Here is a 24,039-nt window from a genome sequence, read left to right on the forward strand (position 1 = left end):
GGAACCCTTAACATGTTAAAACATCTAAAATAACCACTAAAATACTAAACACAGAGTATATGATTTCCAATTCAGTGATATGAGAAACAAATATGAGAATGATATGAGAAATGAAAAGAAATAAAAAAAACTTAATCCCAAAGGAAGGCAAGAAGAGAGAAAAAGGAAATATTAGAAGGTGAAGAAAATAGCACAAAACAAGATGGTAGGCGTTTCATTTTTTTTTTTTTTCTTAAATGTCTGTGTTCACTGTGATAATTCATCTGACTATTACAATTACTATTAGGCCATTCGCAGTATGAGTGTATATTTCAGTATGTGGGTACACTTCCATGCAAGTGTTTAAAAATAAGATGGGGCAGGGGCACCTGGGATGGTCAGTCAGTTAAGCATCCGACTTTGGCTCAGGCCATGATCTCACAGCTGGTGGGTTTGAGCCCCACATCAGGCTCTGTGCTGACAGCTCAGAGCCTGGATCTTACTTCAGATTCTGTGTCTCCTTCTCTCTCTGCCCCTTCCCTGCTTGCACTCTTATCTCTCTCTCTCTCAAAAATAAATAAACATAAAATTTTTTTTTAATTAAAAAAAAATAAGATGGGGCAGAAATAAATCCGAGCATATTGGAAATTATTTTTATATAAGTATAAATGAATAAAACAATACAGGTAAAAGACCAATACGGTTGAATTGTCAGGCCATATTACATACAAAACATCCAGCCACCGTATATATTGCTTGTAAAAGATGCACCTGACCTAAGGATATAGAAAGTCGGAAAGTAAAAGGATGGACAGTGATGTACTGGGAAAATACTAACCACGAAAACAAGTTGGTGTGGCTATATTTATATCAGACCAAATAAATTTTAAGGCAAAAGGAATGACCAACATTTCATTTTAGCAGGAAGACAGAACTACGAGGAGAAGTAGACAAGTTCACCATCACGGAGGAGCAGGTAACACACCTCTCCATGTAACTGGTAGATCAAATAGAGCAAAAGTAAATAATGGTTGTAAGGATTCAAACATCACAGATGAACAAATTTGAGCTAAGGTGTGCAGAGACAACATGCGCCTGACGATTGCAGGATCTATGTTCTTGTCACACCTGGAACGTTAGATTGACAATATTCCAGGCCCAAAAGCAGTTCTCAACAAATTTCAAAGAGTTGGAACCATTCAAAGCGTATTCTCTGGCCACAGTGCCATTTGGGTAGGAACAAATAACAGAAGGATCAAGAAGAATTTGTGAAAATAAAGAAAATGTCTAAACTTGAGTCCAAGGGAAAAAATCCTGTGGAAATTAGGGCCTATTAGAACTTAAAATAGTGAAAATTATGCAAATGCAGACTTGTAGCATCCCACTGACACTGTACTTCATAGTCTTACATGCTTGCGATAGCAAAGAACAGAGGTTAAAGATGAATGAATGTCAACTTGAAATACGTTAGCAAGTGAGCAACTGAAAAGACTCCATAAAGTAGGAGGAAGGGAACAACCCAACACTGATGAAATAGAAAGCATAGATAAATACCAGAGAAGGCCTTGGGCTTTTGAAAAGATGAGTTTCAACAGACTTCTGGCAAGATAGATGACGCAAAAAAGAAGACACACATACACAGTGTTGGAGACTGAAAATAGGGCAGAACTACTGAAGAGTATCCTGACCCGAGTTTCTTCACACCAGAGCTGACTCTTCCCTCAAGGCCTGTTTCTTTTCTTGCCCATTTCATAGACTTGAGCCAGCAACCGCTTTGGCTGGGGGGCTAGACCTCCGGGCTCCCATGGCAGGATCCTGTCTGACTCTCCAGACTCCTGCCTGTGCTAGACGTTCAGACCTGGAGCGTGGAGCACCCTCCCGCCCCGCCGAGTCAGGGCCAAGGATCGAGCAAAAAGCTTTGCACCGGCTGAAGGAATGCTACCATCATATAGCTACTGAATGGGGAGAGAATTCCAAGGATAAAAGGGCTGTGGCTGACCAGGAGGCAGTGCCGGCCACAAATAAGGAAATGTCATAACTGCCAGGAAACAAAACAAAAGCACCGACCCAGTGGATGAGTTGGATTTGAGAGGTCTACTGCTCTTCTGTGCCTCTTAAGCTAGGCACAGGTGAACTCACCCCAGTTCTGTTTCACTGTTCCCCGTTTGGAGCCCTCCCCGCAAAATGTTTCCCCGAGCTGGCAGAGTTAGTCTCCTGTGAAGCCGACATTGGCCATACCCAAACTCTCATCTCCTCTCTCTGCGGCGGCTTCTCCAGCTTTTCTCCTGCAGCGCCCTGCCAACGAGGCAGCCCAGCTCTGCAGACTCCGTAGCCTCCTATCCAAGGCTTTGCGCATAACTGAGGAGGAGAAATAGAAAACCAAGGGGTCGATGCAAGCATTGAGAGCACTGAGCAACACAGCGTACACCCGCCATTGTTCACTTTTTCCCTCTAAGAACCCCACCACGTGAGACACATTGTAGGGCCCAAAGCAGACCAGGAAGTTGAAGAGGGTCACGGCGGCCAGCGCCACCGCCCTCCAGCGCTTCCGCGTCCCCACTTGGGGTCTGGAGAGCATGATACGCACAAAGCGCCAGTAGCAGAAGATGGTGACCAGCATGGGGATGAGGAAGAGGGTGAGACACAGCTCTAGCCGCACAGGAAGCAATATGGCCAGTTGCTCTTGGGTGAAGTTGTCATAGCAGAGAGGGAGGCCGTTGGCCTCACCCCCAACCTTGTTGGCTGGTAAGTAATGGACGATGATCACAATGCTGCAGCGTCCGAAGGACAAGAGGCAGGAGACCAGAGAGGCGATCACTCCATACACGGGTTGACGGGACTGCTTGTACTGCACGGGGAAAGCCACGCTGCGGTAGCACTCGATGCTGATGCCCGCCAGGAGCCACGTGCTGTAGTAGATGCTGCTGTAGAAGCCGTAAGCAGTGAGGGCGCAGAGGACATCCCCCAAGGGCCAGAAATCGTAGGCGGCCTCAATCATCTTGAAGGGCAGCAGCAGCAGCAGCAGGAGGTCCGCCAGCGTCAGGCTGAGCAGGAGGATGTGGACGGGCGCAGGGTGAGGCTGGCGGACCCGCCCCACGAAGGCCCGCAGGGCCGGGAGGTTGGCAGGGAGACCAATGAGAAAATACATTAGGTAGACAAAGAGAAGTCCCAGGCTGTGGGGACTCGGGGCCATCCTTCCTGAAGAGACAGAAAATGAAGTCAGAATCCTCTCTGACCATGGGCTTCCCAGCCCCAAACCAAGGTGACTCCATTGTCAGCCTCAGTGCGTCTCCTCTCCCTGCCTTGCTGAGTGGTTGTGGCTGACCCTTCAAAACTGAGCACTGCTCTGCTTCCTGTGCATCAGGGAGAAAGAAGGCCTCCTTGCTCCCTTGCACAATTACTTCTGGAAGGAAGAAGAGGAAAAGAAAGGAGAGGAGAGGTGGGGAGGGGAGGGAGGGAGGACAGGACGGAAGAAAGGAAGCATGATTAGTCTCCTAAACGTTGTGATGTCTTAGAAGTTCCCACAGGAAAAGTTCTGAGGTCTCCAGGTCCCCACTAGAAAGGCCCCTTTGTGAGGGCAGTGAGCTCATCTGTCTTGTTCACCACTGTGTCCTAGGACCTGGGACTGTGCCTGGTGCATAGTAGGTGCTCAACACTATCTGTTGATAAATGAATGTCTGTATGAACAGAGGGGAAGGAAACAGCTGCTTCATTACCTGGAGGGACTAAGCCTGAGGCTGTCTCCGAGTTTCTCCAAATTTTGCTCAGCCTGGTTGTGGTTTCTTTCTTTATATTTGCCTCTTTTCTCTTTCTTTTCCCTCCCCAAGTCTTTGGGCTTGAACAGAAGACTCTCAGCTTCACCCCTGCAAATGAGAATTTGGTCAGGCCTGAGGGATGGGCATGTTGAGCCCGAGGTGAGTCCCAGACACCCAGCTTCTTGATTCCACGCTGAGCCCTTCAAAGAAAACCTGTAGGTTTTGGGGCGGGGTGGGGGGAAGGGCTAGGGATGGGAGGGATCTGAGCTGGGCCAGGTCGGCAGGATCCCAGCCCCGGCCATGCCTCCTGTCAGTCACATGACTGGGAAAATCACTTAGGTCCTCGTATCACAGATAACCATGATTTCTCTAGAAGTACCACAATTCCCAGCCTGCTACCTGCAAATGCACCCTTTCTCACTGCCTGAAGAAAGCACATGTATGTGAGTTTTATGTCGATCGAGTATAACGTTTAATCTCTTATTTATCACTAGAAGGGAGACATTTAAAATAAAACTTGAGTCCTCAACCTGTTACTGCTAGCATGTTACTGGTGTCCCATCTAGGTATCACGTTCCCAGATCAGAGCATCTGAGGTAGAGGGCCAGGTGAACAGGGTCATTGCCATCTAGTTGGGGCTGAGCTCACTTTTCGTTTTCCCACCCCTCTCACCTGCACCCGGCCCCCACCAGCACCACCAGCTCGCCATTTGACTTGTCCTGGCCCCTTTCCCATCTCTCTGACCTCTCGTCCTGTCTCCTCGGAGAGTAAACTCCATACTCTGCCCCCCCCCTTCATAAGTTTATCTACACTCACTCCTTCCTTCTGTCCCATCCCTTTGTGGGCTTGTGATCCCAATGACCTCTTCCCTGAGCACAAGCAAAGTTGGGTGTCTTGCCTTTTCCTGGAGACAGTCGGATGGCTTTTCAAATTTGTCGGGTCTCAGGAGCAGGAAGAACTTTGTCTAACTGGACCACCTTTTTCTCTTCCACAAACACGAGACTTTTATACCTGGATGAGTCACATGGTCAAAGAGAGGAAGGTCAGTAGCCGAGCTCTTCCCAAGGCAGTTTGACCCTCTGGATCCCCCACCAAATTCTGTCCCCACCAAACTTATTTCTCCCAGAATCCAGATCACACCTCTTCTTTTGGGCTTCCTCCTCTTTCCCCGTTTCAAGTAATCAATTCTGTTTTCCTTTGCTTGGGAAATTATTCCAGTTTTGAACACGTGGCCTCTTCCTGCTCCTTCCACTCTTTCTGCACCCTTTCCTTCCCCATCTTTTCTCTCAAGGCCCCTGACATAATCAGTTTCCTGTTCTCTTTCTAGGAGGCTCTTCTGAAACTCATTAGTGTCCTAAGCATTGTCTGACTTCCTCTGGCCCATCAGGTCCCTTCCTTTTTTTATCCTTTTAATTTTTTAAAATATTTATTTATTTTTGAGAGAGAGAGAGAGAGAGAGAAAGGCAGACTGCAAGTGGGGGAGGGGCAGAGAGAGAGAGAGAGGGAGACACAGAATCCAAAGCAGGCTCTAGGCTCCGAGCTGTCAGCACAGAGCCCGATGCAGGGCTAGAACTCACAAACTGTGAGATCGTGACCTGAGCCGAAGTTGGATGCTTAAATGACTGAGCCACCCAGGCGCCCCCCAGAAAGCATCTCTTATTGCCTATCACTCCCCACGTTGGTCCCCAAGTGATCTCTCTATGTTCCTGTAGGCTGGCCTTCCCTAACCTACACTGTACCTGTCCTAAAATGGGCATTCAGGAATTGGTTTTGATGCTTGATACACATGGGCAAAGGGAACATAATTATCTTTTACTCTCTACCAAATTAATTTGTACCATGTTGCTGTCTGCATTTGATTGAGCGACAGAAACTTACTGGAAAGGTGAAGAGTGCTGCCACATAAGGCTGCTCTCATCCTAAAATGCCAGGGGAGGGTCCTCCTTTCTCCACCCCTGTCCCCAAGGAGCTGATTCCCCAGTCAGAACAGAGCTGAAGAATCTATTAGCAGGTGCTAGCACCACGGGAGACCACGGGAGTCTGTTAGCCCACCCTTGGGATGTTGGCCTTCCCATGGGATGTTGGGGTGGCGTCTAGGTAAGATTGGCTCTTCCGCAAGGGACTGTTTTGAAGTTTGTCCATAGAAAAAAAACCAATGTACAATTCCTTGCATGTCACAGGCACTTGCGTAACTGTGGAGTGAAAGGACAAGAGCTGGGGGTGCCCATAAGAGCTTGCCAGCTGCCGACACAAGCGACAAGGAGGTCAGAACCTGCACTTTTTGTCTTCCCTTTTATCTCCGTTCTGTCACCCAAGCCAGCAGTGTTGGGACGTCCTTGGTGCTCAGGTCCCAGGGTCACCGGGGTAGAAAGGGGAGTGCAGACCAAACTGTTTGAGAGAACCAGCAGGCTCCGTGGACCTCACACACAGCCACGTCACGGAGGCGGGCCACGCAGCATCCCTACTTTCCTTCAGTGAAGCGTTGCCCAGGCTGCTCACGGCTGATTGGCACGTGGGCTTCCTCCACGTGCCTCACCTTTCACATCACCACACCCCCAGTCGTCAGACGCCCTGAGCCCTTGCTCCGTGCAGACCCTGCTCTAGACGCTGCGGACACGGGCGAATGGGACAGACAGTAATCAGGGAAACCATCCAGGGAATTTCAAGTGAAGGAAGGAAGCAGAAAGGGAAATCAAGAGGGAGGCTGGTGTGGGGCTTTTGGGGGAGAGAGCTGTCAGGAAAGGCCTGGGCTAAGCAGGGATGTTCACACGGAGGAGAGGAGCCAGCCATGGGTAGAGCGTTGCAGGTAGAGGGGACAGCAAGCACCAGAGCCCTGCAGCGGGAACAGACTTGCTGTGTCAGAGGAACCGAAAGGAGGCCAGGGTGGCTGGGTGCAGAAGCCAGGTCAGGCCGCTCAGCCTGTGGGCGGCGGTGAGAGGGCCCAGGAGGGAGTTAGAGAGTGCTGACTGTCATCTGGAGTTGTTCGACCTCAGAGGACAGACAGCTGTCACATCTGCATCCGTTGATCTTATCTCCCTCTCTTGCTCTTTGGTGTGTCCCGATAAGCTGCCCTAGCCAGGCAGAAGCTGACAGCCCCCTTCTTGTTCCTCCTAACACACATCACTGTGTCTTCATCACTGTCCTCTTCAGCATCAGCACCAACAGATTGGGGAAAGGCCAGAGAGGGGGGCGCTGAACATGAAGTCTCTGGGAAACATTTTAAGAGGCTAAGGAACAGTGGTGTCCAGTCACACGCTCAGTGGCATGCGCCACCAGGGGAAGGGGAGGGAAGGGAAGGGAGGGACATGGGCCCATCCAGGGAGCAGGGTTCAAGGTAGTCACTGCCGTACTTGCTCTTGAGCCAGCCCCCTGGACAGCTCAGCCCACTGCCGTTCAGCTGCACCCCTTGGAGCCACAGTCGAAGATGGAGAAACCTCCATCTGTTAGGAAATTAAGGTTTTCCGGCCGCCACCCCCTCCGCCGGCTGCTGCCTCTGCGTGCCCTGGCTTCCCACGTCTCGGGAGTGGGGCCCCAGGGTACACAGGTTTGCCACCCCATCCTTCCAGTGACTCAGACCAAAACCCCGAGACAGAGCTGTGATTCTTCTCTTCCTCTGCCATTTATTCTGTGAGCAGACGTCTTCCGCTGTCTCTTCACAATATATCCCCAGTCTCACCACTGACCACACCCTCCGCTGCCACCCTGGTTCATGCTGTCATCCCCATCGCTCGCCTGTGTCCCTGAACGATCTCCTCCTGTCTGATCCCCCTGCCACTCCTGTTGCCCCTTCAGTCTGTTCTCCACACGGCGACCAGAATGGTCCTGTTAGAACCTAAGTAGTCACATCCCTCCTCTACTCAAAACCCCGTGACCTCCCCATCTCTTGTCGATGCCACAGTCCTTACCGTGGCCTGCAGGCTCTACTGTGTTGGCTTCCTGTCCCTGTCACTCTCTGACCTCATCTCCTGCTCCTCTCTCTCCCCTCGTTACTTGGGACACTTCTCTGGAGGGTGCGATTTGCTGATGCCTTTCAGAATGAAAAACCCCATACCATCTGGTCCAACACGCTGACATCTATGAGTTTATTAAATGGATGTACTTTCCCGTGTGCATGAAGCACATCCTCACAGTGTTCTTTGTCTGTTTGTTCTGTGATAATAAAAGACTGGGAACAACTTGTATCCGTCAGTAGGGATCTGATCGAGTAAAAGCCATGGAGCACCCAGTCGGTAGACCTGCCATGCACCTGCTACAGGTAACCAGGCAGATCTGCATATGCCAGCGTAGATCAAACTGCGAGATATATTGTTAAAAGGAAAAAGCATGTCGTAGGAATGGCGAGTTGCACGAGAGAAGGGGACACACGCCCACACATTCACTGAGCGAGGGTTTCCTGAGCAGCCCCCATGCTACCACCCTCGCCAGTGCTGGGGAATCAGCAGCGAACAGGCCTTGCTTCGCGGAGCTGACATTCCGTTGGTGCAAGGCAGTCTGCAGATGGATCGTAGCATAAGCCGGGGGTTGGACTGGGGCTAAGAAGGAAGACAGACTCGAGTCTGTCGAGAAGGAAGACAGAGGGCGAGTCTGCGAAGACCTCTCAGAGGAGGTCATGTTTGAGCAGAGACCCACAAGGAAGAGGAGAATGAGGTGTGAGACTGTCGTGGTGTTCCGGACACAGGGACGGCAAGCCCCGAGGGAAGCCAGTGTGTTGGGAGAGGCCAGGCAGGCCGGAGCGGCAGCAAGGGGACTGGGAGAGGGATCCTTCTGGATGCCGGGTGAGTGTAGATGGGGGACGGGACACGCATGAGCCGTGGTTTGTCTCTGGAAAGGAGAACTGGGTGTTGGGATGGGAGGGAGACTTTTCTGTGTAGATCCTTTTGTGCTGTTAGATCATGAGATCGAGCCCCATATTGGGCTCTGCACAGACAGCGTGGAGCCTGCTTGGGATTCTCACTCTCCCCCTCTCTCTGCCCCTCCCCCACTCGCATGCACGCGCGTGTGTGTGTGTGTGCGCGCGCGCGCATATGCACACACTCTCTGTCTCTCTCAAAATAAAAACATTTAAAAAAACCAAAAAACTTTTTTCTGGGTGTGTGTGATCTTAAAAAAAAAAAAAAATTAAAAGCAAGAGAAAACATCCACAGCTAACATTTACTGAGCATTCTTCACGAGCTGTGCTGTGTGTCACACAAACACCTGTGATTAAGCAGAGACGGTCCTGTACGTGATAGAGTACATCCCACACCACCCAGCCAGAGCCTTCTCTTCTGTTGGGCTGCCCCAGGTGGGAGAGTGGATAGGACCAAGGTAGACATAAAAAAGGAAGAGGACAGAGCTACGGGCCTCCTGGCCATTGGATCCCCACCCGTCCCCACCCATACTTGGCATTATCCAGCTTCTGGATTTTTGCCAGTTGAATGGCTATCAAGCAGTGTCTGTTTGCTGTTTTAATGCATTCCCATTTTACTGATTACTAATGGGTTTCACATCACTCAATAGGATGCAGGCTCTCTTAGCCCATAATCACCGTTCTGGACAGTGTCTCAGTGATGGCTCTTAATTGCAGCAACAGAAGCCAACTCTGCTAATTTAGAGATGATATGATAACATGTTGGGTAGCTCAGAGATCTGCCAGGAAGGCTGGAGAATGAAGCTTGGAGAATAAAGGGAGCTGTGCAGTCAGGACCACGTTAAAAGTTATGCCACCCAACCCAGTCCAGTGAGGGCACAGGAGCCCCTCCCCTTCAAACCCGCACACGCTGTGGCCCTAGAGTCACATTCTATTTGCCATCACTGCTGCCACCGCCGGGAGCAATTCCCTGCCGCCTTCCTTCTTTGTACCACTTTGTAGCCTCAGATTCTGAGTTTGGGCAGCTGAACCTGATTAGCTAAACACAGGAGAGATGCCCAGAAAACAAGGTCCCAGCGTTATCAGCTTCTCTGGTGGGAGCCAGGCTCTGCTTCCCACCAAGACTAAAGATTCAGACATGGGCAGTTCCCTAAACACGGGAAGGGAGTCAGGTGCTGGGGAACTGAAGGATGCTCAGTGTTCTTACAGCAGGGCCCCTCAGCGGTCAGGACAGCCTAGACCACTTCCATTTTTGAAGTTCCCAGTATATGAAGAAAAAAAAAAGTGACGATATTCTCAAATGGGGTTGTAATGGTAGAGCAGCCTCTTACCATGAAATAAGAAACGGGACTGTACTATTCACAAAATAGTTGTAGGATTTTCTCTGCCTGCTTTTTGACAGTGTGGGTGAAGTGTAGAACCAGAAATGAGCCATGGGTTTAAAAGCTAGGTCCTGTCAAGATATTTGTGTGACTGTGTGTTTAACCTCACCTGGGGATCATGTCCTAAGAGTAAATGGGCCCGGGGCCAGATGCCCTGCAGGCAGGCACCGGGGTGAGCCTGGTACCAGCGGATGGGCGGGCCTGCCTGGCTCAGAGCACAGGTGCTGCCCTCGGGCAGCAGCCCCTCCCTGCACTGAAGAGAAATCTGCTTCTACAAGAGGCAAGAACTACCCTACCTGTTGTGCTGATGCAGAATTCCGAGGAGGTGAATTCTGCACCCTGAGGCCATCTCAAATGGGATATAGCCGCATTATGGAGAGAGCGGGACTTGACAGATGCCAGTAAACCCTAACTTCGTTTCTTCCCCCACAACCCTTCGTCCTGTGGTAGCACGACTTCTCGAGGGCCCTGGCTCCTGTGGGTACTCTTAGACGGTAAGAGTCCGGTCTGTGGAATGATCACGTAGCTCCAGCCCGGTGTAATATCGAAGTTCCCAATTCTGTTCCGGGGAGCACTTCTCCCTCCCGGCTCTGCAATGTCGCCGACTGACAGCCTGCAGAGGAAGGGCCTGGCGCGGTGGGATTTCTCTTTCTTGGCTCCGTCTGGTCTCCTGTGCTCTCCTACTCGTTAGCTACAGCTTTCGGCCGCTCCCCGTGGGCAGAGAGGATGCAGGAGGGGCCGGGAATGTCTAGCTGGCCTGGTACGGTTATGAGCTGGGGCTGATGCCCTCTGGGCGGGACGTGTCTAGTGCTGACTCGGTCTCCAGTGGAGACCCTTTGCGGGTTCTTGGACCTCCCAGCTGGAACCTTTCTCTGCGTTTCCTTTGGATGTGAGTGCCTCCTCCGCCCGGTCACTCAGTCCGGTCTCTGCTCCTGGGCCTCCTCTCTGTGGGACCTCACTGGGCCTCCGGGCTGACTCTTGGGTGGGGTCATTCATGAAATGACTAGACTGGCTCGCCAGCAGAGGGTCCCCCTTTGGTCCAAGGGGACCGTGGACCGTACCATTGTCAGTAGGACAGCAGCTCACCGCCAGTGTGGCCGCTTGTCCTGGTTTGATTTTTCCCAGCAAGCTTCTGGCACCAGCCTTCGCGTCCTCTAAACTTCAGGGACATGTCAAGCCCTGCCGGTGGCTGTCTTCAAGCCCATCTGTTGTGCATTATGTGCGAGCAGGAAGCTCCCCGTTGTCTTCCCACTGGAGTCAGAACACGGTACACTCACAGCTTTCCAGAAAGTTTTCAGAGTCTCCTCTTCCACGTCCCAGTTCCTTGTATCTGGTCTAGACGTGGGCCTTGAACCAGGGCTGATAAAACCGGTTTCCAGAGTCTGTGTGGATGGTCTAACACCTTCCATTAGATGGGGATGTGGTGGCACTTGGTATCTGTTGATCTTTTTTCTAAGTTACCGCGTTAATTTTCATTTTACTATGTATTTTAGTTGCATATGGTTGACACACAACGTTACATTACTTTCGGATGTACAACGTAGCGATTCCCCAAGTTTGTATATTATTCTGTGTTCACCACAAGTATAGCTTCGGTCTATCCCAATGCATCGCTAGTATGATATCATTGACTCTGTTCCTTGTGCTGTGGCTTTTATCCCCACGACTTATTGATTCCTTAGCTGGAATCCTGTCCCTCCCATTCCCCTTCACCCATTTTGCCCATCCCCCCACCCCTAAGCTAACTTTTTTTTAAAGTAATTCACTGAATATATTAGTATATACCAGGACTAACCAGGGTAGGGGGTCAGATACTTTTGAGTACAGGCCCCTCCATTCTGGATTTTATTTTTTTATTATGTTTTTAATTAATTAATTAATTTTAAATTTACATCCAAGTTAGCATATAGTGCAACAATGGTTTCAGGAGTAGATTCCTTAATGCCCCTTGCCCATTTAGCCCATCCCCCCCCCCACAACCCCTCCAGTAACCCTCTGTTTGTTCTCTATATTTCAGAGTCTCCTATATTTTCTCCCGCTCCCTGTTTTTATCTTATTTTTCCTTCCCTTCCCCTATGTTCATCTGTTTTATTTCTTAAGTTCCACTTAAGAGTGAAATCATATGATATTTATCTTTCTCTGGCTGACTGACTTTGCGTAGAATAATACACTCTAGCTCCATCCACATTGTTGCAAATGGCAAGATTTCATTCTTTTTGATCACTATAAATGTGTGTGTGTGTGTGTATGTATGTATATATATGTGTATATTTATCAAATATATATATGTCAAATATATATATATCTTTCAAATAAATACACACACACACACACACACACACACACACACACACATATATATACACACACAATGCACACACACACACCACATCTTCTGTATCCATTCATCAGGTGATGGACATTTGGGCTTTTTCCATAATTTGGCTATTGTTGATAACGCTGCTGTGAACATTTGGGCGCATGTGCCCCTTCGAATCAACATTTTCATATCCTATGGATAAATACCTAGTCATGCCATTGCTGGGTTGTAAGGTAACTCTATTTTTAATATTTTGAGGAACCCCCACACTGCTTTCCAAAACAGCTGCGCCAGTTTGCGTTCCCACCAGCAGTGCAAAAGTGTTCCCCTTTCTCCACATCCTCACCAACATCTGTTGTTTCCTGAGTTGTTCATTTTAGCCATTCTGACAAGTGAGAGGTGGTAACTCATTTTGGTTTTGATTTGTATTTCCCTGATGATGAGTGATGTTGAACATCTTCTCATGTGTCTGTTAGCTATCTGGATGTCTTCTTTGGAAAAGTGTCTGTTCATGTCTTTTGGCCATTTCTTCACTGGATTATTTGTTTTTTGGGTGTTGAGTTTGACAAGTTCTTTATAGATTTTGGCTACTAGCCTTTTATTTATTTAATATGTCATTTGCAAATATCTTCTCCCATTCCATCAGTTGCCTTTTAGTTTTGTTGATTGTTTCCTTTGCTGTGCAGAAGGTTTTGATCTTGATGAGGTCCCAATAGTTCATTTTTGCTTTTGTTTCCCTTGCCTCTGGAGACCTGTCTAGTAAGAAGTTGCTGCACCCGAGGTCAAAGAGGTTGTTGCCTGCTTTCTCCTCTAGGGTTTTGATGGTTTCCTGTCTCACATTTAGGTCTTTCATCCATTTTGAGTTTATTTTTTGTGCATGGTGTAAGCCTAATTAAAATTAAAAGTTTATTTTTTGTGTAAGTAAGAAAGTGGTGCAGGTTCATTCTTCTGCCTGTCACTGTCCAGTTTCTCCAACACCGTTTGCTGAAGAGACTGTCTTGGATATTCTTTCCTCCTTTGTTGAAGATTAGTTGGCCATACATTTGCAGGTCCATTTCTGGGTTTTGTATTCTGTGCCACTGATCTATGTGTCTGTTTTTGCAAGCACCTGAAACTTCTGTGCCCTATTCTGTGTTCCAGCTTGGTCAGAATCAAGGTGGTGAATGTTCCTCCACTATTTTTTTTTTTTTTTTAAATTTTAAAAGCTTACATAATCATGCAAGAATATATCCTTCTTGTCAAAGGATTCAACAATACAGAAGTGAAATGTGAAATTGCTACTTCACTTCTCCAATGCACTTCTTCCTTTCTAGGGGCAATCTGTTTATATCCATATATGTACATATAGAAATGTAAAGTTTTAAAAATTGCATAGATGGAGTAATACCATGCATATTGCTTTGAAACTTCATTTTTCACTATTTAATATGTCTGATGAACTGTCACATTATTGAAGTTTTCAGTTCTTTTGTAATGACAAACAGTGCTTCAGTAAATGTGTGTCTGGCTGTCTATCTATCTATCTAAATACATGTATTTTCGTTACATGTATTAAAATTTTTTTTAATGTTTATTTACTTTAAAAAATTTTTTTTTCAACGTTTTTATTTATTTTTGGGAGAGAGAGAGACAGAGCATGAACGGGGGAGGGGCAGAGAGAGAGGGAGACACAGAATCGGAAACAGGCTCCAGGCTCTGAGCCGTCAGCCCAGAGCCCGACGCGGGGCTCGAACTCACGGACCGCGAGATCGTGACCTGGCTGAAGTCGGACGCTTAACCGACTGCACCACCCAGGCGCCCCAATGTTTATTTACTTTTGAGAGAGAGAAAGAGAGAGAGACAGAGAGACAGAGTGCAAGCGGGGGAGGGGCATGGAGAGAGGGAGACGGATTTTGAACCAGGCTTGAAACACGAGATCATGACCTGCACCAAAGTCGGACACTTAATCAACTGAGCCACCCAGGCGCCCCTGGTTAGATGGATTTTTAGATATATAATTGATAGAACTCCTGGGTCAAAGAGATGTTCTTTAAAATTTTTGATAGCTATTTATGTATTACCTTCCTGAAAATGTTCAGTAATTTACGTTCCTACCAACCATGTATGAGGGTACCCATTTCTGTGCACCTTCTCCAATAGTGGATATTTTGAATCTTTAATATTTTTTGCTAATAGGATGGGTAAAAATGATGACGTCTTATTGTTTACGATGTATTGCAGTTGATTACAATGTGATGTATTGTACTGATTACATGTGAAGGATTCTTTCTAATTAAGTGATCCAAACCCATTTCGCATCAGTGGGAGGGAATGGGCTATTCAGTAAATCATGTTGGGATAGTTGAGCATACGTTTGAAAGAGTTACAACTTGACAATAAAAGTAAAATCCAGCTATGCTGAAGATCAGATATATCTTTTAAAACTATAGAAGTTGTATAGGTATTATATAAGATCGTTTTTAAGCCTTGCAATTGAGAAGGCTTTTTTTCTAGCATGACATAAATGTAGAAGTCATGGAAGTAATGATAAACTTTAGTACATAAAAATATAAAGCTATGGGAAAAGTTACTAACAAAGTAAAAGACCCCATCTTTCTACATATAAAACTGAAAAAGCATTTGTAAATGCAAACATTCAGAGATATGCAAATATCCTGCAAACTAATAAGAAAAAGGCAACTATAGGAAAAAAGATAAATGACTATATTCAATATGCAAATATTTGCTACCTCATTTTTTTTAAGTTTATTTACTTATTTCGAGAGAGAGAGCATGCATGCATGCACACGCGCAAGCCAGAATGGGGCAGAGAGAGAGAATCCCAAACAGGTCAGCATGGAGCCTGACATGGGGCTCAAAATCATTAACTGTGAGATCATGACCTGAGCCCAAATCAAAAGTCAGATGCTTAACCAACTGAGCCACCCAGGCACCCTGCTACCTCACTTTTTAGAGGCATTTTTTTTTTTTCAATGTTTATTTATTTTTTTTTGGGACAGAGAGAGACAGAGCATGAACGGGGGAGGGGCAGAGAGAGAGGGAGACACAGAATCGGAAACAGGCTCCAGGCTCTGAGCCATCAGCCCAGAGCCCGACGCGGGGCTCAAACTCACGGACCGCGAGATCGTGACCTGGCTGAAGTCGGACGCTTAACCGACTGCGCCACCCAGGCGCCCCTACTACCTCACTTTTTATAAGAGAAATTAAAGGTAAAATAGTACAGAGGGGATGCTTAATTTTATGTATGAGCGTGGCTGGGCCACAGTGCCCATGTATTTGGTCAAATGTTATTCTAGATGTTTCTGTGAGGATACTTTTGGATGAGACTTACATTTACATTGGTAGACTTTGAGTGAAGCAGATTTCCCTCCAATCAGTTGAAGACCTGAATAGAAGGCTGGCCTTCCCTGAGCAGGAGGGAGTTCTCCAGCAGACTGCCTTCATATTTCATTTGCCACATTGACTCCTCCTTGTCTCCCAGCACCAGACTACCTTTGGACTTGAACTGCAACTTTTTGGACCTGAGTCTGCAGCCTGCCAGCCTCCTCCATCAGATTTTGGGCTCACAAACCACCACAGTCACATGAGCCAATTTCTTAGATAAATCTCTTTCCACGCATACACACATCCTATGGGCTCTTTCTCTGGAGGACCCTAATACACCGAGTTACTGAATTTTAAATGCCAACTTAAAAAAAAGCTACAATGTGATCTTTCCCCTTGTTGCAGAGGTATGGAGCCTCCTACAGACGGTTGGCGACAGAGTTGATTCATCTGGGGAAGGTAATTTGTCAATATTTAAAATATCAAATGCATGTACCATGTAATACAGCGGCACCTCTTACAAAATGTATAAATGCACTGACATTTATGGAAAAGGATGTTCCTTGTAGCATTATTTATAACAGTGGAAAATTAGAGATACTTTTTCTTATTCATTCATTTATTTATCAAATACCAAATGCCTATTCTGTGTTAGATACTGTCTTAGGCACTTGGGTATACAGAACAAATGAAACAGACATGGTGACTGCTGACAAGGGCTTCCCAGTGTACAGGGAGGAGCCACATACTAAAAAAATGAACAGCCAAATACGCAAATCAAACTGTCATGGCGCAGTGTGGGATAATGTCAAGTGGTGAGGGTTACGTGAGATTGGGTGATCAGGGAAGGCCTCTCTAAAGTGACGTTGGCAAGAAAACCTGAAAGAAGAGGTGACCCAGCCAGGTCAAGCAGAGGAGAAACTGTGTGCAGAGACTGAGAGCTTGGCTGCTCGAGGCCAGGCCAGCAGAGTGATGTCGATGAAAGTAGGATGAGTCCCCAAGGGCTTAGAGACCGGGAGAGGCAGGGACAGATGGCACAGGGCCTGGAAGCCAGGAAGAGAGGATAGGAATGGACAGTGGACAATGACACGATCCAATTATGTTCTTCAAAGGCCCCCCCGGGCTGTGATATGAACCAACGAGGATGAGGACAAGTAGAAAAGCCAGGTTGGAAGCTTTTGGAGTCCAGGTGAGAGATCCTAGTTGCTATGCATTGGAGAGAAGCAGGTTGGTGCCAGACACATTCTGGAGATAGACGCAGTAGGACTCGATGATGAATTGCGTGTGGGCAGTAAGAGAGTGGGCGTCAAGAATGGCTGTTGGGCGTTGGTGGGATAGTGGTGCGCATAGTTGCCTTCTAAGAATGGCTTTCTGACCACTGTACCCCTGTCCAAACGGCCACCAGGGCCACCAGGTGCCACAAGGAGGCGGAGCGCTGAGTCTCTTCTATGGCTGGAAGGAATGCAGAGCGGTACAACCGACAGCAAACAGGTGGAAGGTATCTTTAAAAGTGAAACATTCAACTACCAGATGACTCAGCCATCCCTCTCCTGGATATTTGACCCAGAGAAGTGAAAACTCGAGTCCACACAGAAAACCAGTGCGTGAATGTTTAGCGCAGCTCTATCCATGACTGTCCTGAACTGAAAGAAGCCAAGTGTCCTTCAGTGGGTGCACAGATAAGCAAATGGTGATGTAGCCAGACAGTGGAACGAACCACTTAGCACTAAAAGGAAACAAACCGTGATGCTCACGGTAACCGGGGTGAATTTCAGAGACCTTTTGCTGAGTGGAAGAAGAAAGTGTCAAAAGGGTAAAGACTGGATGCTTCCATTTAGGTGTCGTTTTTGAAGAGATAAATACGATAGACCTGTGGTTGTCGGTGGTTAGGAGCCAGGGGAAGAAGTGACTATAACTGTTGTTTATCTTGATCGTGGTGGTGGTTACAGGAATCCATGAGTGTTAAAATTCACAGAACTGTTTAGTCCTCCCTGAAAAAGTTCCTTTTTATTGTATGATCATTTAAAAAAAAAAAAAAAAAAAAAAAAAAAGAAACCTTTAAAAAAAAAAAAAGATTCCTGGGTTTCTGGCAGGGGCAGGTAGGTGGATGGTGTTGCCACTCCCCGGGGTGGCCTAGGCTGGGGTGGGGGTTCGGATGTGGGGAAGGGAATGAAGAGCTCAGTTCGGACGTGTGAAGTTGAGATGTTCAGAGTTGGGCGCACAAGAGTCTGGGGCTGGAGATGGAAATTTGGGAGTCATCAATGGTTAAAGCCGTCGTCTTGGATTAGAACACCTGGGGAGAGAGGGTGGCGAGCCAGAGCAAAAGGGGACAGCCTTCCAGAACAATGCCTACCAGAGCATGGGAGCGGGAGGAGGAGCCAGGGTTGAGATAGAGGCCCCCAGGGATTGTGGGAGCTCCTCCGTGGGCGCCTCTGCTCTGCCCTGCCTGTGTCCGCCAGAGACCTCCCTTGAGAGGGCGGGGTGGCGGGTAGCTTTAGAGCAGGGCTGCTGGCCGGGGCAGGGACTTGGAAATGCTAAGACCGATTTGAGAAAGTCAGCAGATCTCTGCAGCTGTTTGCCATCGGATCCGGGCAAAGTTATCTCTGAGCTGCACTTGTGGCAAAATGACACTTCCTCCTGCTTCTTCCGTCACCCATTCCCAGTATCTGAACCCTCCTCGGTGTCCACCGCTGCAGGGGCCACACTGGAAGCCTGAGAACCAGATCACAGCCCTCAGGCCCGCCTCTTTTTCACCACACACAACACTTTAACGTTTCATCAGCTTAAAAAAAAGGGTAAGATTTCACAAAACAGCAGTAACAGCTGGGTTTTCAGCTGGGAGAAGCGGAAGGTATGGCAGCCCTGAGCCCACAGCCCTTCTTGGTGACAAGACAGAAGTTGAGTTCTGACGAGCTGTGCATTCCCCAGTTGGCCATAGACCGTGTGGGTCTCCAGCACCCAGATAAGAGCTGGTTGCCACCGATCACATGCTTGCACCATGGTTTCTGCCCTTTCCTGTAACCTGGGTGCCCGTATTACAGCAGTCACGTCTGCAGAAGGGCACAGCAAAAGCAGAGACCTGCGTGGCTTTTTGAAATGTGGGAAGGTTTATCGCCGACGTTGTGTACACCTATAATATGAGGTGACACAGAGAGGCGAGGTGACGTGACTTTTTTTAATCAACTATTTTTAGAGAGGCTAAATTTACACGCAATAAAAATGCAGCCATTTTAAGCACACAGTTCAAGAGGTTTTGACAAACGTAGAAATCTCTGTAACCCCCTACCCCAGTCAAATTCTAGAACACTTCCATCACTCTCAAATGTCCCTCTGGCATCTTCCCCATTCATCCTTCCCCCTTCTCCTCCATGGCTCCTGGCAACCACTGATCTGCTTTCTCTCAGTACAGGGGTTCTGGGACCAATTCTGAACCAGGTGGGGGGGGTGGCTTCCCCCACACCACCAAGCAATTCTCTAGATACCAGCTGGGTGTCTTGCGATGCAACTTAACTCTCCCTAGAGTTAGTGTCACATTCCACAGCTCAAGGGGCTCGGTCCTACAAGACTACCCTACCCCCACGCCCTCCCCCGCCATGTCAGACACCAATTGCTGGTCCAAGCTGTCACCTGTGCTTCTGACACACTGGCTACAGTTCGAGGTAACCATGAGCCCCTTTTTGGGTTCAGTGAATTTGCTGGAGCGGTTCACAGAACTCACAGATACATTTTACATACGAGATCGCCCATCAGTTCTAAAAGGCCATGACCCAGGGACAGCCAGATGGAAGAGACACATAGAGCGAAGCATGAGATGGGGGAGGCGTGTGAAGCTTCCATACCCTCTCCTAGTGCTCCGCTCTCCCCAAATCTCCACATGTTCACCAAGTGGAAGCATTCTGAGCCCCGCTCGTTTGAGTTCGTATGGAGGCTTCATTACACGGGCGCAATTGATTCATTGATTACATAGGCCATTGGGACTGATTCAACCTCCAGCGCCTCCCCCTGTCTCCAGAAGTCAGAAGGTCAGGACTGAAAATACCAACCCTCTAAGCCCTCAGTTGGTTCCTCTGGCACCTAGCCCCCACTTTTTAGGTGGGGGTCCAAGAGTCACCGCCACATAACAAAAGACAGCTTCGTTGTTCTCATCGCTCAGGAAATCCCAAAGCTTTTAGGAGCTCTGTGGCAGGAATGGGCCACCGCTGGACAACTATAATCCTTGGCTGAAGACCAAATACATTTTTTATGATAAATCACAGTGTCAGAGTCAGAGGCTGTGTGGTCACCTTTGCCAGCAGTGTGTTAACTTTTATTGCCTAGGGGTATGCCGTTGCATGGCTTCATCACAGTTTTTTACATCCATTCTGTTTTTAAAACAAATTTTTTTTTAATGTTTATTTTTGAGAGAGAGAGAGAGACAGAGCACGAGCAGGGGAGGGGCAGAGAGAGACGGAGGCACAGAATTGGAAGCAAGCTCCAGGCTCTGAGCTGTTGGCACAGACCCCAACGCGGGGGCTTGAACCCGTGAACCACAAGATCATGACCTGAGCCGAAGTCAGACGCTTAACCGACTGAGCCACCCAGGTGGCCCCGCATCCTTTCGCTTTTGATGGTCACCTGCACCATTTCCCGAATGGGGCTATTATGATCAAAGCTGCCGTGAATATTTCTGTACAGTCTGCGTTCATGGGGTTGCTCTCATCCTCCTGAGTGACACCTAGGAAGACATCGCCGGGTTGTGAGGTCAGAAGTGATGCCTCCAAAGCCCTTGTGCGTCTCTCTGGTCCCGGAGCCGGGCCGGATGCCTCACCAGGCTGGCTGGGGTCCGGTTGGCGTGCAACAACAGCAGCGAGCGCTGCCACTACCCCCACCCGGGGCCCAAGCTTGCTGGCCTGTTTGTTCAGTTCGCTCTGCAGTGAACTTTCCTGTTTACATCTTTTCCAGCTGACCTTTTGATTCACAGCATATAATTTGATTGTTTTCCGAAGGATAAACAAACAATGAGTTATTTTGAAGGCGGTTTCTAGGGTGTTGGGAAGAGGAGGTTTGTGCTCTACGCACCAAGAACCACTAGGAAACAATTACCAGAAAGGGGAGGGGGGTGCAGGGACACGGTAAGCAGCAAGCCCCTAATTGTGGGCATAAATGGTTAAGTGGTGAATTAGATATCCAGGAAATCATCTCCTCATCTTCATGTAGCCATTACCTGTGGTACAGTGACTCCACAGGCAGGAAGACTGGGTAGCTCTCCTGTTTCTAAGAACACCGATCGGGGCCAAGTGTCCTTCCACAGGACATCGCTCACGATCCCCATCCCCATTCATTCAACACTCTCTTGTTTCCATGGCAATCTATGTCCCATAATAAGCACGGGAATTTTTTTCTTGGTTATTTTATTTATTTATTTTTATATAATTTATTGTCAAGTTAGCGAATATAGAGTGTGCAACAGTGTGCTCTTGGCTTCGGGAGTAGATTCCCGTGATTCATCGCTTACATACAACACCCAGTGCTCATCCCAAGACGTGCCCTCCTCAATGCCCATCACCCATTTTCCCCTCTGCCCCGCACTCCCCCCCATCAACCTTCAGTTTGTTCTCTGTATTTAAGAGTCTCTTATGGTTTGCCTCCCTCTCTGTTTGAAACTATTTTTTCCCCTTCCTTTCCCCCATGGTCTTCTGTTAAGTTTCTCAAATTCCACATATGAGTGAAAACATAGGCTATCTTTTTCTCTCACTGACTTATGTCACTTAGCATAATACCCTCCAGTTCCATCCATGTTGTTGCAAATGGCAGAATTACATTCTTTCTCATTGCCAAGTAGTATTCCATTGTATATATAAACCACATCTTCTTTATCCATTCATCAGGTGATGGACATTTGGGCTCTTTCCATAATTTGGCTGTTGTTGAAAGTGCTGCTATAAACATTGGAGTACACGTGCCCCTATGAGTCAGCACTCCTGTATCCTTTGGATAAATTCCTAGTAGTGCTATTGCTGGGTCATAGGGTAGTTCTATTTTTAATTTTTTGAGGAACCCCCACACTGTTTTCCAGAGCAGCTGCACCAGTTTGCGTTCCCACCAACAGTGCAAAAGTGTTCCCCTTTCTCCATATCCTTGCCAACATCTGTTGTTTCCTGAGTTGTTCATTTTAGCCATTCTGACAAGTGAGAGGTGGTAACTCATTTTGGTTTTGATTTGTATTTCCCTGATGATGAGTGATGTTGAACATCTTCTCATGTGTCTGTTAGCTATCTGGATGTCTTCTTTGGAAAAGTGTCTGTTCATGTCTTTTGGCCATTTCTTCACTGGATTATTTGTTTTTTGGGTGTTGAGTTTGACAAGTTCTTTATAGATTTTGGCTACTAGCCTTTTATTTATTTAATATGTCATTTGCAAATATCTTCTCCCATTCCATCAGTTGCCTTTTAGTTTTGTTGATTGTTTCCTTTGCTGTGCAGAAGGTTTTGATCTTGATGAGGTCCCAATAGTTCATTTTTGCTTTTGTTTCCCTTGCCTCTGGAGACCTGTCTAGTAAGAAGTTGCTGCACCCGAGGTCAAAGAGGTTTTTGCCTGCTTTCTCCTCTAGGGTTTTCATGGTTTTCTGTCTCATATTTAGGTCTTACATCCAAGCATGGGAATTTTTATCAATAAAAGGAGAGGAGCTTACAGCCCAGACCATCAGTCAGATGCTCCTCAACCTCAAAAAGGGTCCCATCCAGTAGGTGTGTTTTTCATTTTGTAATATGTCCATACAGCCCCAGCCTGTTAGCTGTTTAGAGCCTTCGAATGAGGTGAGTCCTGACATCTTGGTGCCAGAGCTACTGACTGGAGAAATCTCCTTTGAGCCCAGCTAGAATAGGTAGGATAAACACTAGGATTTCATAGCTCCTTCAAAGCAAATAGAATTTAGAGATTCCAGCATCATAAAATAATGTAGAGGAAGAGAAGATGTCACCAAGTGGTGACAGGATATAGGATATAGGATGCTTAGACAGAGGCTTATCCATTACAGTTAAGATGCATTTGGCTGCAAGTTAGCGGCTATCTGGCTAATGGTGAGTCAGCTATAGGAATGTTTATTAACAGTGAGTGTGGATGTGGGGGTCCCAATTCAGCAAGGCCTTTTTGTCCTTCTCCTCCACCACCTTTAGCTTGTTAGCATTCTTCCTCAAGTTTGTGGCATGATGGCCCCCAAATGGCTGCTGCAATTCCAAGTATCACATCCTCACATAAAAGTTTCCAAACCAGGAAGCGAGAGGGTAGCTCTTCACCCATCTATCTCTTTCAATATGGTTTCCCGAAGACCCCCCAGCAGACCTCTTACTGGCTAAAATTGGGTCATTGTGTGTTCTTCCTGAGAGCTAGAATTTTTCTGGCTAGAATTGGGTCATTGTGTGTTCTGCCTGAGAGCAGTCACCAATAAATGGGAACAAGAATGGTGTGGTCAGTGCCATTTACAAATTGACCCCTGGGGCTGGGGGATCTGCAACAGGAGATCCTTGATTTGGTTGTCCAAATTCAGTGAAATGAGTCTAAATTCAGTTAAAATCACCTCCCTTCCAAAAATACCCCATTCCGTCTTCCGCAATATTTACTCTTCCCTCGCTCCACGCTTCCATGGGGGGTGAACTCTGCGCACCATCCCACCACCACCAGGTTTCTCAGACTTCATTTCTTCTATCCCATTCTTTTTCTGGAGTGTGATCTCAGTATCCTCTTCCGAGATCACAGGCTGCCATCTTGGTGCCGTGATCTCCCTCCATCTGGATGGTTTTTCAGAACTGACTTTAAAAGGAAGTCAGAAGACTTTGCAGAGTTTTAGGGGCCACAGATGCCTGTAATAACTTGGTTTTTTTTTTTTTTTTTTTTTTTTTTTTTTTTTTTTTTTTTTTTTTTACCAGAGAGGTCATATCAGAGAGAGGAAGGTAAAGAGTTGAGCGCTTTCTCACACTATTTCACTTTACTTGTTTCCTCCATTGCAAACTCTGCGTCCCACTTCTAATTCTCCTCTCCCAGAATTTACAACCTGGCTTCTTTCACATTCTTTCTTTTATTGCCACTCTGCTTCCTGCTTTTGGATGATTGTTGCAACTAATTTTCCAGAATCCCAGGATTCTTGCTCACCCCATCTATTCCTCCCTCCCAACCCGGACCTGGCCTACTTTTTGCACCCCCTCCCAGCATCCACATGAAGCAGATTTACCTCTCCTGCTTTGTATCACAGCTTCCCTTGCCCTGCTGGGCGCATTCACAGGCTGAGAGGTCACTTGCTAAAATACCCAAAGACTCTGGTCACCGGTGATGTATTTAACTCAGGAAAAGGCATCAAGTCAGCCTGCCTTCCCGTATACCCAGCTTCCTCTCTGCTTCCTGCTTGCCCCTCTGCCCTCCTCTGATGGGGAATTGGTTTATAAATAGTCTGACTTG

At 47.5% G+C, this 24,039-nt stretch overlaps 1 protein-coding gene and 1 long non-coding RNA gene across 2 annotated transcripts; one reads left to right on the forward strand and one right to left on the reverse strand.

The window, feature by feature from the left end:
* The first annotated feature begins 604 nt into the window (after positions 1-604).
* On the forward strand, positions 605-7,913 carry LOC123578322. Its single transcript, XR_006702311.1, has 3 exons — positions 605-955; positions 3,807-3,893; positions 5,915-7,913. It is a non-coding gene; the product is annotated as an uncharacterized LOC123578322 (long non-coding RNA).
* LOC123578269 (free fatty acid receptor 2-like) lies at positions 1,859-3,369 on the reverse strand. The gene has a single exon (XM_045441209.1). It carries the CDS (start codon positions 3,170-3,172, stop codon positions 2,186-2,188), a length of 987 nt encoding a protein of 328 aa, XP_045297165.1. The 5' UTR covers positions 3,173-3,369; the 3' UTR covers positions 1,859-2,185.
* Positions 7,914-24,039: the final 16,126 nt, after the last annotated feature.

The sequence above is a fragment of the Leopardus geoffroyi genome, chromosome E2 (genome assembly GCF_018350155.1).
Source record: "Leopardus geoffroyi isolate Oge1 chromosome E2, O.geoffroyi_Oge1_pat1.0, whole genome shotgun sequence".
Classification (NCBI taxonomy): domain Eukaryota; kingdom Metazoa; phylum Chordata; class Mammalia; order Carnivora; family Felidae; genus Leopardus; species Leopardus geoffroyi.

Coding starts and splice junctions, on each gene's coding strand:
- LOC123578269 (XM_045441209.1), bottom strand. CDS start 3,172: ATGGCCCCGAGTCCCCACAGCCTGGGACTTCTCTTTGTCTACCTAATG.